This window comes from Thamnophis sirtalis, unplaced genomic scaffold, assembly GCF_051295495.1.
Source record: "Thamnophis sirtalis isolate CommonGarterSnake01/CBP01778 unplaced genomic scaffold, rThaSir2_p1.2 scaffold_4, whole genome shotgun sequence".
In the NCBI taxonomy this organism is placed as follows: Eukaryota; Metazoa; Chordata; class Lepidosauria; order Squamata; family Natricidae; genus Thamnophis; species Thamnophis sirtalis.
The window spans coordinates 131,210,566-131,223,450 of NW_028261384.1; the positions used below are offsets into that span (position 1 = coordinate 131,210,566).

Below are 12,885 nucleotides of genomic sequence, written 5' to 3' on the forward strand. Positions count from 1 at the left end.
AAGGGAGGGAGGGAGGAATGAGGAAGAAATAAAAGAATGAATGAGGAAGAGAGGAAGGAAGAGGAGGGAATGGAGGAAGGAAGTGGGGAGAGGAAGGTGGGAAGGGAGGGAGGAAGAAATGAGGAAGAGAGATAGGAAGGAAGAGGAGGGAATCGAGGAAGGAAGGGGGAGTGGAATGGAGGGAAGAAGGAAGAAAGGGAAGAAGGAAGAAAGGAAAGAAGGAAGGAAGGCAGAGGAAAAAGGAAGGAAAGAAAGGAATGAGGAAGGGAAAGGGGGAGGCAACGATGGAAGGAATGAAAAAAGGAAAGAAAGCACAACAAGAAAGAGTAAAAAGAAGTGAAGCTGTTTCTGATTTCCCTCTATACCAAACATGAAATATGTGTACAAAAACACTTCTGCTTACCAAAAAAAGATCAGGTATATCAAGTCAGAACTTGCCCTGCCTGTCTCACCCAAAAGAGTGGCAGGGGCTCTCCAGCTGCACATACACACCCTCCAAAAAAAAAACCTACTGATATTCTCTTCTCCTTAGGCCCTGCGAGGGTTCAAGCTGACGGTGAGCGTGGAGCCTAAGTACCACCCCAAGATCATCGGCAAAAAAGGAGCGGTCATTTCCCAGATCCGTAAGGACCACGACGTCACTGTCCAGTTCCCCGACAAAGGGGACGAGCATCAGGTAGGGGTCTCCCCCTCTTTGAGTGTGTGGCCCCAAAGAAGGGTGGCTGTTGTGGCCCACCAGTGGAGCTGGCAACAGATACAGGGACAGTGAGGAGGTTGGGGAGGAAGATGGGCCAGTCCTGGAGTCTGGGGAAGGCTCGGGTGAGGGCTCTGTGTCAGAAGCAGAGAGGGGGCCAGGGCCGTACGCCAGTTATCAGCTGCCTTCAGAGTCAGATGTCAGTGAGGCAGATGAACAGCTGGAGCCTGTTCCCAGTGTGCGCGTGCGCAGTTGCCAGATGAAGGGAACGGCTAAAGAACAAGGGTCGACTTGGGAGTAAGGCCACAGGTGGACAATGAATGACCCCTCCCAGAGGAAATAAAAGAGGAGCCAAAGGGGAGTGGAGTTTTCAGGAGACAATGAGTTCATTTAATTGGTCCATGACTTTCCAAGACTCCTTGCCAAGTTTTGAAAATATCAGCCTGTCAGCTCTCCAAGCCATATAAGGTCTGTGACTGTAAATCCTCCTTTGAAAAACTTTGCCAGCTAGGAATGAGCAAAATTCCCTATAAATTAATAAAAGAGTTTTTTCCTGGGGCAAGGAGTCTGCTTCATACTCTTGGGAAGCTTCGGTCAGAACAGCGGCTGAGAAATACCTAGCTGGTATTCCAATGAGGAGATGGGCCACGTTTCCCCACAGAAAGCCAAGATTCCTTTAGCCCCCTTCCCGATCAGCTAAAGATCGACGTTGTTAGGTAAGCTCCTTATTGGGAGAGTGAGTACTTTCAGAGAAGCGTTGTAAGAGTGTTGTTGGAGAACACACAAACCAGCATACAGAGACACTACAGTATAAAAAGGCTTTTACTTTCGTGGAAATAGAGGTATCCGAGTCCATCAAACAGTCCAAGTCATACACGGATAAAACAGTCAGTCATCAATGTCTTTCAGTTAAGGGATAATCCAAATAGCATAGTCCAGTATCATATAATCAGTTCAGTATTCAAATTTTGCTAACAGTTGCAAAACTTACAATAGCTCACGGCACTTTCTAACAGCCAGCTTTCAAAACACTCAGATCAGATCAGCCCAGCATCTAACAAACAGAAAGCTAACAGTTGTTCTGGCTCCCTCTTATGGCCGATTGAGGAAAACAGCAACCAATCACATTTTACAGTATGATTTAAAGAAACAGGTATAACATTGCTATATGATTTATATATTGCCAACCCAATCGTTAGAATTATATTCCTAACAGATGTTAAAATGTGTAACGATAAAACGTGGGGAGTGGCCGAGGCCCGAGGCCGGTGATCTAAATTATTTCTCTTTTCCTGCTGCTTTCATGCCCTCACCTTAAAGGATCTTATCACAATCACCGGCTACGAGAAAAACACCGAGGCTGCCCGAGACGCCATCTTGAAAATTGTCGCCGACCTCGAGGAGATGGTCAGTGAAGACATCCGCCTGGATCACCGAGTCCACGCCCGCATCATCGGTGGGAGAGGCAAAGCCATTCGCAAACTCATGGAAGAATTCCGGGTAGGGGATCAGGCTTAGAGCAAGGTGGGAGGCAGACACGCCCGGGACTTTCCCCTCCCAGGGAATTCGGGGGGGGGGGAGTCATAAAGTCATGATGCCCCATCTGGGTTTCTCCTCTGTCCATCTACTGCAGATAGCCCTCGTCTTAAACAAGCGTTTATTTAGGGATCCTTCAAAGGAGTGGCGCAGTAGCCTAGAGGTGGAGTTCTCGCCTCACAATCAGGTGGCTGTGAGTTTGATCCTAGGAAGAGGCAGATATTTCTCTCTCTGTGCACATGAAATGCAATACAATACAATAGCAGAGTTGGAAGGGACCTTGGAGGTCTTCTAGTCCAACCCCCTGCCTAAGCAGGAAACCCTATACCAGTGGGAGTCAACCTGGTCCCTACCGCCCACTAGTGGGCGTTCCAGCTTTCATGGTGGGCGGTACAGGTTTTGTCTGATACTGAAGCACTTTCCTTTTTCAAATTTAATTGACTTCCCTACTTTATAAATCACCATTACTATGGAACCGGTGGGCGGTTAGAAAATTTTAGTACTAACAGAGATACAAAAGTGGATGGTAGGTATAAAAAGGTTGACTACCCTTGCCCTATACCATTTCAGACAAATGGCTATCCAACATCTTCTTGAAGGCTTCCAGTGTTGGGGCATTCACAACCTCCGGAGGCAAGCGGTTCCACTGATTAATTGTTCTAACTGTCAGGAAATTTCTCCTCAGTTCTAAGTGTTTGTTCGTTTTTGTTTATTGGATTTATGTGCCGCCCTTCTCCCAAAGGACTCAGGGCGGCGTACAACATTAAAAAGAAACTCATATTACAAAAGTTAAAAAGGAAATTAGATAAGAGTATCGAAAAACAAACCCAATTAATATTAACAATAACATTTTAAAAATTAGATTAAAATTAACAATTAAATCAATCATTTATTTTATTTTGTTCAGGCCAGGCCGGCTTGCTGGAAAAGCCAACTTTTTAGGGTGCTTCGGAAGGACCGAAGGTCGGAGTTTATGCGAAGCTCCGGGGGCAGTTCATTCCAGAGGGAAGGCGCTCCCACAGAGAAGTCTCTCCCCCTGGGGATCGCTAGCCGACACTGTCTACCCAACGGCACCCTAAGGAGGCCAACTCTGTGGGATCGCACTGGATGATGGGAGGCTACCGGTGGCAGTAGGTGGTCTCACAGGTACCCTGGGCCTAAGTCATGGAGCGCTATAAAGGTCATCAGTAGTACCTTGAATCGCACCGGAAAAGAACCGGCAACCAGTGCAGGCCGCCCAAAAGGGGCGTAACATGGGAGCACCTAGGTACCCCCATGATAACCCGCGCGGCGACATTCTGGACCAGCTAAAGTCTCCGGGTGCTCTTCAAGGGCAGCCCCATGTAGAGAGCGTTGCAGTAGTCCAGGCGAGAAAGGACGAGGGCATGAGTGACTGTGCACAGAGCATCCCGATCCAGGAAAGGGCTTCTCTCCTTGATTAGTTTCCACCCATTGTTTTTTGTTCTACCTTCGGATGCTTTGGAGAATAGCTTGACTCCCTCTTCTTTGTGGCAACCCCTAAGATATTGGAAGACTGCTATCATGTCTCCCCTAGTCCTTCTTTTCATTAAACTGAACATACCCAGTTCCTGCAACCGTTCTTTATATGTTTTAGACTCCAGTCCCCTAATCATCTTTGTTGGGGATACATTGAGAATATATCTGCTTAACAAAACTCCGCATTGGCAACAGGAAGGGCATCTGGCCATTAAAACACTCTGCTAGCTCCATTCAGTTGCCCAGACTCCAACCTGCAAGGGATTATGGGGGTCGTTAAAAGACAAGGATGGTTTCGTGACCATTCAAAGTTACAACGGCGCTGGAAAAGTGACTTGTGACCGTTTTCCACACCTACGACCGGTGCAGCATCCTCATTGTCAGGCGATCGAAATTCAGAGGTTTGGCAACGGATTCAGACTGAGGACTATCGCAGAGCCTCGCGCTACACTTTTTTTGTGACCTTCTGGCCGGAAAAGTTCAGGGGGTGGGGAGCCACTTCACGACCCGTGTTTCAAACCTAAAAACTGCAGCTGGTTCGCTGAACAATGCAACTCACTTAACAACTCTTCTGTCTTGCTTTGTGACAGAAATTTGGGGTCCCATTGCGGTCGTAAGTCAAGGACTACCTGTACGACAAGGGTGTCTGAGTGAAATGGTAGCCAGGGGTTTTGGATTCCCCCCCCCCCCTTTAATCGATGGAAAGAAAAATCTATCCGCTTTTCTCCAAAGTAACATTTTCTTCGAGTTGAGCTTGATTTGGTGTGTTTATTTGGGCCACAGGACAGGTTTGGTTGGCAGCCATTTTAAGTTCTCCGTTTGGTCTAAAGCAGGGGTCTCCAACCTAGGCAAATTTAAGCCTGGTGGACTTCAACTCCCAGAATCCCCCAGCCAGGGAATTCTGGAAGCCCACCAGGCTTAAAGTTGCCAAGGTTGAAGACCCCTGGTCTAAACCTCTGGGGTTTTTTTCGGTCACCATTTTTTTTGAGATCCGCCAAGATCAGGTCTCTCGGCGGAACCAGGTTTATTTCAAAAGAGCTTTTTCCTCTCGGCAGGTGGATATCCGCTTTCCGCAGCCGGGTGCCAGCGACCCAGATAGAGTCACGGTGACGGGGCTGCCTGAAAACGTGGATGACGCCATCGACCACATGCTTAACCTGGAAGAGGAATATGTGAGAGGGAATTTGCATGGGTTTTGAGGGGTGGTTGAGGGGGAGAAGCTGATGAAAACCCGGTTGAAATGAATAGAGGAAGTAGAAGGGAAGGCATCCCTTTTGCTCTGCTGCTTCGGAATTTCCCCATCAGCTGTTCATCTTTTAGGGCAGGGGTGTCAAACTCAATTTTCTTAAGGCCCACATCAGGCTGTGGTTAACCTGCAGGGGTGTGGCCAACTGGGTGGGCCTGGCTAGTTTGACACCACTCCCCAAACTGCTGGCATGTTTCCTCTTTGCGTTGACTGGCCCGATCTTTCCACTTCACATTGGGTGGGGGGGCGGATCTGACCACATCACAGGCCCTGAGTTTGAGACCCCTACACTAAAGGAAGCCGAGAAGGACAATATGCCTGAGCTTCCCACTGGCCTGATTTTTTTCTGGAGCTTCTGGACTGTTGTTGACAGCATTTTCAGATGAAGGCAACTCCTTAGTCTATCAAATTCTTTGGGCAAGGAATTCCTTCATACTATTAACCAGCCTTGGTAACTTTATGACTTGTGGACTCCCAGAATTCAATGCTGGTTGAGGAATTCTGGGAGTTGAAGTCCACAAGTCGTCAAGGTTGGGGATTCTTGCTGTTAACTACTCATCACCAAATCTCCAGAACTGTAAAGCCTACAAAATTGAAATTTAGCATATATGTTCCTCTTGGCTTCTCGCTAAGAAAGGGTGTTTCGAAATGACCATCAGATCATTAGTATTTTTTATACAATAATTAACACCCTCTAATGCTAAGGTGTTCTACTCTCCCTCCCCACCTGAAAAGAACTCTGTTCCAACTCCAGTTGCCTTATATTAACACACACTGATGCTAAGGAGTTAGATATTCTACTCCCCCTCCCCACCTGAAAAGAACTCTGTTCCAACTGCCAGTTGCCTCACATTCCTTTTTACCTCAGTTCAAACTGGCAGACGTGCCACTCCTTCACTCAGGAGAGGACTGGTGCTTCTTACAGTACTAAATGTTGGTACCTCATCAAAATGTCTACGCATTCCACCTATGGAACTGCTTTTGGACTCAAGGCAGCGGGAGCAATATTCCTTATGTGTTTTAATCCCCGACCGCCACTGAGCCAACAAATTGAACTGGAGTGAACCGGATTTCTCCTGCATTGCCCGATTACATAGTTTCATCGTGAAGCATGGGTATTCAGCTAGTATTACCATATAGCCCATCCGTAGTTGCAGGTGGAATCCTTAATTGTGTTGTCACAACACCCCTGACCTAACCAGCAGATATATTTGAACAAAAGAATAATCTTGGTTAATCTTAATCGGGGGTTTTAGGAACAGCTTGGCCAGTCGCACAGATCCAACCTGCTTTGTGAGTTTAAAACTTGAGTGCGTAGTGAGAACTTTTGACAATGGGTGGCTTCAATAATCCGATTAATTGTGTAAGCAGTAGCTGCCTATTCCAGGCAGGCGTCCCCAGAATACGGTGCCCAAAGGAAATGAGATAACTTTTAGAACATTAAATGTGTTATTTGCACCTCGGGATAACATCAAATGCTCCTTTCAAACAGCATGCCAATTGCTTGCAAGGCAAGGTGGTGGAATGAGCCTTTAATCACTGGTATGAATCAGTCTGAAGGTTTGTTGTTTACAAAGCCTCACAATTTATGACGTGGCAATTGTGAGGAATGCCCGACTCTAGTGGCGGATTCCAAAGGAATCTGTCTGGTTCTTCTTTGAACCAAAATTCTAAGCTGAATTTCACTTAAGAGGACAAAAACAGGCATGATTTCGTCCAGCTATCATCTAGCTATTGTCTATCAGCTATCTACCGCTATATATACTAGCTATCATCTAGCTATCATCTTTATCATCTATCAATCTTATGTATATCATTTATCATCTGTATCAGGGGTGTCACTTTGTCGTCATGTGACGTATCGGAACTTTTCCCCCTTCGCTAAACCGGGGGTGGGCATGGCCAGTGCATGGCCAATGTGGGCCCGGAGTTTCACACCCCTGATCTCTCTCTCTCTCTCTCCTGTTTGTCTGTCTGTCTGCCTATCTATCTATCTACCTATCTATCTCGCTCTATCATCTCTACTTGTCTGTCTCTATCTATCTAATATCTAACTATCTAACTTGCTCTCTATCATCTGTCTCTATTTGTCTGTGTCTCTCTCTCTTTCTATCTATCTAATCTCTGTCTGTCTGTCTGTCTGTCTATCATCTATCTATCTATCTATCTATCTATCTATCTAATATCTCTCTGTATCTTGCTCTCTGTCATCTCTATTTGTCTGTGTCTGTCTGTCTGTCTGTCTGTCTACCTACCTATCTATCTATCATCCATCTATCTATCTATCTCTCTATTTCTCTGTCATCTGTCTCTGTCTGTCTGTCTTCTATCTATCTAATCTCTATCTATCTATCTCGCTCTATCATGTCTCTGTCTCTTTCTGTCTGTATCTAATCTCTCTCTATATCTCTATCTGTGTCTATTTGTCTCTCTGTCTGTCTGTCTGTCTATCTAATCTCTGTATCTCGCTCTCTCATCTATCTCTATTTGTCTGTCTGTCTGTCTAATCTATCTAATCTCTTTCTATCACTCTATCACTCTATCTATCTATATCTATCTATCTATCTATCTATCTATCTATCTATCTATCTATCTATCTATCTATCTATCTAATCTATCATTTGTATAGTTGTCCATCTCACGGAAAAGCCAGCATAAGTTTGGGAGTTATTGTCTACAGGTTCTTAACGGATAGCTGTCTCCTTGCAGATGATGGATGTGGTGGAAACAGAAACCATGGCTGCTTACATGAAGCCCCCCTCCCGCTTGGAAGAGGAGCCTCGGGGCCCCGCCAAGGGCTTTGTAGTGCGTGATGCCCCCTGGAATGCATCGGGCAACAAGGTTGGGCTCAACACCGCCGGTGGTCCCTCATTCACTTAGTTTGACCATTTGACCAGCTTCAGATCTTGTTAAAGAGCTGTAGGGCTCAAACGGCCAGCTTTCTAATTCTAAATTATTAGTGGTTGGTCGTCCAGGAGCCAGATGTTTAGACTGGATTTGTCATTTTTATCCACCTTTTGAGTCCTTCCCAAAGTCCCAAGATAGGCAGAGGGTCTACATTACTGTTGTTCTTGAATGGGACACGGTGGCTCAGTGGCTAAGACGCTGAGCTCGTCTATCAGAAAGGTCAGCAGTTCGGCGGTTCGAATCCCTAGCGCCGCATAACGGTGTGAGCGTCCGTTACTTGTCCCAACTTCTGCCAACCGAGCAGTTCGAAAGCATGTAAAAAATGCAAGTAGAAAAATAGGAACCACCTTTGGTGGGAAGGTAACAGCGTTCCGTATGCCTTGGGCATTTAGTCATGCCAGCCACATGACCACAGAGATATCTTCGGACAGCACTGGCTCTTTGACTTTGAAACAGAGATGAGCACTGCCCCCTAGAGTCGGGAACGACTAGCACATATGTGCTTTACCTTTACTGTTGTTGTTATTATTTTGAGAAAGGTGGAATTTAGAATTTGAAAAAGAAATACAGAGACTTCATGACAGACAGCAATCCGTTCAGCGACTGTCCAAAGTTGGAACGACCATTTTGCACACTTAACAACCATTGCAGCATCCCCCCACGTATCCCGGGGTTACGCGATCCTCTTTTGCGACTTTCTGAATGGGCAAAGTCAATGGGGAAGCCAGGTTCCCTTAACGGCCATGTTACTGACTTCTCAACTGTAGCAGCAGTTCACTTAGCAACAGTGAGAAGAAAGGCTGTAAAAGGGGGCAAAATTGACTTAACAAATTTCTCCCTCAGCAACAGAAATGTTGGGCTCAATTGTAGTTGTAAGTTAAGGACTACCTGCCTTGTGTGGAAACGTGCTTAATTTCTTACTTTATCTCTCTATATAAAAATGGCTGTGTGTATGTATGTTCCAGCATAAGTGCATCGAGCAATTTCAACCAAACTTGGTACACAGATGACTTACTCTCTGCAAACAAATACTGTGGGGTTTAAGGCACCCCTAAAACCCCTCGGGGTATGTGTTCTGTTAAGATACAACCTGTTGTGCCTTAAAATGGCTTCTACTGTACTGCCGTAAAATGACTTGCTGTGCAGCGCATGGTAACAGCTTCACAGTACTCCACGGGGGGGGGGGGGGGCTCCCTCTGGTAAGGGGGAAAATCCAACATTAGAAATTACATTTGGTCCGGACATTCCTCCCCCCACCCTCCCCCAAATAAATAAATACCTGGGCAACGCCAGGTTATCAGCTAGTTACTGAATAAAACTCCCCATCATTTATTCTTTATTCACATGAGAGCCTCTGCTCTTGGGCTGCCATCTAAAAGACAGGGAGGGAAGGGAAGAGAAGGGAAGGAAAGGAAAGGAAAGGAAGAAAGAAAGGAAAGAAGGAAAGGAAAGGAAGAAGTGAATTCTTTATTTGTAATTGTACGCTCTTGCCATCGCTGACCGGAATAGACACAGTTGAAGAAAAGGACTAGCATTGCACTAACTTCTTTCATGCAGGACATCCAGAGTACAGGGAGTCCTCTATTTACGACCACAATGGAGCCCAAAATTTAGGTTGTTAAGTGAGGCAGATGTGAAATGCGTGTTGCCCCATCTTACAACCATTCTTGCCTCCGTTGTTAAGTGAATCAACTTGATAAGTTAGTAACCCAGTTGTTAAGTGAATCGGGACTCCCTATAGTCAGAAGGTCCCACAAATGACATGACGCTGGGACCCGTGAATGGCATACATGTGAACCAGTTGAATTTTGATCGCAGGATTGTGGGGTTGCTGGAAAGGTCATAACTCTGAAAAACAGTCAGGTCACTTTTTCCATCATAATGTTGGACGGTCACTAAAGAATGGTTGTAAGTCAAGGACTACCTGTACATTCTTCGTCTGGGGGCTGCCTAATAAGAAAATCACCAGGGGTGGGATTCAGCCAGTTCGGGCAAGCCAGATGTTAATTTTAGATTTAGAACCTGTAGTTGAAAGGACTGGCTGGCCTCGCCCATCCCTTCCCTCCCAGGAGTCTCCACGCAGCCCATTTTGGATGCCGGTTCTTGCATGGAGGCTCTGGGAGGGCAAAAAATGGACCCATTTCCAGCGTCTGGAGCTCAGGGAAGGCCATTTTCACCCTCCCGGAGGCTTGAGAGAAGCCTCAAGCTTGGGGAGGGTGAAAAGCCCCCCCCCAATGGTGGGGTAGGAGGTTGAATAGGCCACGCCCAGCGAACAACTGGGCAGAGAACCGGTTGCTAAAATGTTTCAATCCCACCTCTGGAAATCACCTTCTCTGAATTTGACTCTCATCTTTTCGTTTCAGGCCCCGGACGTGAGCAGCGCTGAAGAGTTCCCCATTTTCGGCACCGGCGTGGTCCCTAAGCAGGCGTCGGTTTGGGGCCCTAAGAAGTTTTGAGGTTCAGGCACCGCCACGCCTGGCTTGCCAGGCAAGGCCTCGTGGCTGTGGCGGGAAGAGGGAGGAGCGCTCCGTGGCACCATCAGCTCCCTGCCGCCAGTCGCCTCTCTTGCTCTTCGAGACTCCCTCGCTCGTCCTCGTCGCCTGCACTCCTCCTCTCCGTGACTCTGTGCGAAACCATTAACCGATCTAAAAAAAGCCATAGCCTCTTCCCTCCTATTCTTTTCTTCTTGTGGAGCCAAAAGTAGGCCAGGTTGTAAGCACACGTATGTTCAAGGAGACTCGTGCAGCTAGCGGGTTCCCCCCCCCCCTTTTCCCGTTTGCCAGATTTCAGGGCATTAAACTCCTCGCTAGATCTCCCCACCCGCTTCCACCTCTCTGCCATGAAAGGAGTAAGTCCCAAACTTCTTCTGACCGGTTTCTTTTTCTGGGGTCAAGGCGGGGGACCTATTCACGCATCGAGATGTCCTCGGAAGAGCTGGAGGGGCGGGTTCGGACTTGCCGAAGTCGAAGCACAGTTCCTCGTCCACCCAAACCTTCGCGCTCTCTGCTTTCGGATGTCCAAAAGCAGCTTTAACTTTGTTTCCTGGGCTTTCCTAGTGAATTTGGAGCTGGGGGAGGCCTAAAACTGGAGGAAGGAAGGAGAGGGTGCGTGTTTGTGTGTGCGCGAAGATCTAGGAACGAGATTGGGTGAAAGGCTCACTTGAAAAGCAGGTAGCACTTAGCGACTTTGGCAACTAGCAACCTTCGTCCTCCTCTTCTTCCTCCTCCCGCCCCCTCTCAGGAGTCTGGGAATGAGGTTTTTTTCCCCCCACTTCTTCCTCCATTTTCAGCTGATTCCCATCTCTTTTTTCCCCGGCTCCCCCTTTCTTCCCTTCCCCTTTGTCCTTCCTTCCCCTCGTTTTGAACTGTGTCAAGGGAAAATAACGCAATCGTTGACCAGTCAAGGCAGAGATTGTCTTCGACTTTTCCTTTTTCCTTCGACTACTAGTCCTCATCGTCCTTCCCAGGTTTTAAACTGTGATTTCTGTGAGCGAGAGCGTGTGTATTTGGGTGTGTGTCCACAAGAGTGCGAGTTAAGACCCCACTCCCACCCCGGCTCCATCCCTTCTCCCATCCCCCCCGCCACTAACCCCTGCGCGAAGGGGGGGGGCACAATGTAACAATTTTTTTAAAAAAGGAAAAGGAAAAAAAACAACCTAACGGAGCAACCTAATCAAGTTTTTTCATTTTTCCCCCCTTTTTTTCTTTTTCTTTTTTTCTTCTGAAGAAGGCAGGGTTTGGGGGAGAATTAAAAATATGGCAAAAAAAAATCAGAAGACACTATTGGCCTTAACGGGAGGGAGGGGGGGGAGACAACAACAACGGGGTGGGGTGTGAGAGGGAGAAAAAAAAAAGAAACTTAAGTTTGACAATGGAAATATGCAAACTCTGTAGGTCACGCCCGGTGACTGGATTTTTTTTTTTTTCTAATTCCAAATTAAAAACGAAAAAACGGCGTGGGGAAAATAAAAACTCCTTTTGGTGAATTTTCGCCTGCGTCCGTTGAGCTGTGTTGAGGGCCTTCTTTGCTTTCTCCAGACTGAAAAAGAAATCCCACTGATGGGAGCCACTGTTCTTCTATTGCTATTCCGATGGAGAAGCGAGTGCAGGTTTAGTGCCCTTTTGAAAGTACAACAGCACTGAAAAAAAAGTGACTTAGGAACATTTTCTCACGACCATTTGCAAAATATCCATAGCTGGACTTTTAATTGGGACTAGAATTTCCTTTGCTAAGCCAGGTAAAAGTAGAGTAGAGTAGAGTAGAAAATTAAAATAGAATATAGAATTTAGAGAATAGGAAATGGGAATTGAATGGAATAGAATAGAATAGATTAGATTAGATGGAATCAGTGGAGTGGGCTAGAGTAGAATAGAATGGAATGGAATAGATGGAATGGAATAGAATAAAACAATAGAATAGAATAGAATGCAGTGGAGTGGGATAGAATAGAATAGATGGAATGGAATGCAGTGGAATGAGATTGAATAGATGGAATGGAATGCAGTGGAGTGGAATAGAATAGATTAGATTAAATGGAGTGCAGTGGAATGGGATAGATTAGATTGAATGGAATGCAGTGGAATGGAATGGAATAGATGGAATGCAGTGGAGTGGAATAGAATAGAAGGAATGGAATGCAATGGAGTGGGATAGAATAAATGGAGTGGAGTGGGATAGAATAGATTAGATGGAATGGAATGCAGTGGAGTGAGATACAATAGATTAGATGGAATGGAGTGCAGTGCAGTGGAATGGGATAGATTAGATTGAATGGAATGCAGTGAAGTGGAATGGAATAGAATAGATGGAATGCAGTGGAGTGGAATAGAATAGAAGGAATGGAATGCAATGGAGTGGGATAGAATAGATTAGATGGAATGGAATGCAGTGGAGTGAGATACAATAGATTAGATGGAATGGAGTGCAGTGCAGTGGAATGGGATAGAATAGATTGAATGGAATGCAGTGGAATGGAATAGAATAGATGGAATGCAGTGGAGTGGAA

At 46.3% G+C, this 12,885-nt stretch overlaps 1 protein-coding gene across 1 annotated transcript in view; it reads left to right on the forward strand.

Annotated features, from left to right (window-relative positions):
• Positions 1 to 11,865, forward strand: part of LOC148046609 (vigilin-like) — a 113,172-nt gene extending 101,307 nt beyond the window's left edge. The window contains 5 exon segments of the mRNA XM_087714172.1: positions 533 to 676; positions 2,015 to 2,194; positions 4,783 to 4,899; positions 7,683 to 7,814; positions 10,244 to 11,865. Coding sequence (XP_087570298.1) covers positions 533 to 676; positions 2,015 to 2,194; positions 4,783 to 4,899; positions 7,683 to 7,814; positions 10,244 to 10,336 — 666 coding nt within the window. The 3' untranslated portion in view covers positions 10,337 to 11,865.
• Positions 11,866 to 12,885: the final 1,020 nt, after the last annotated feature.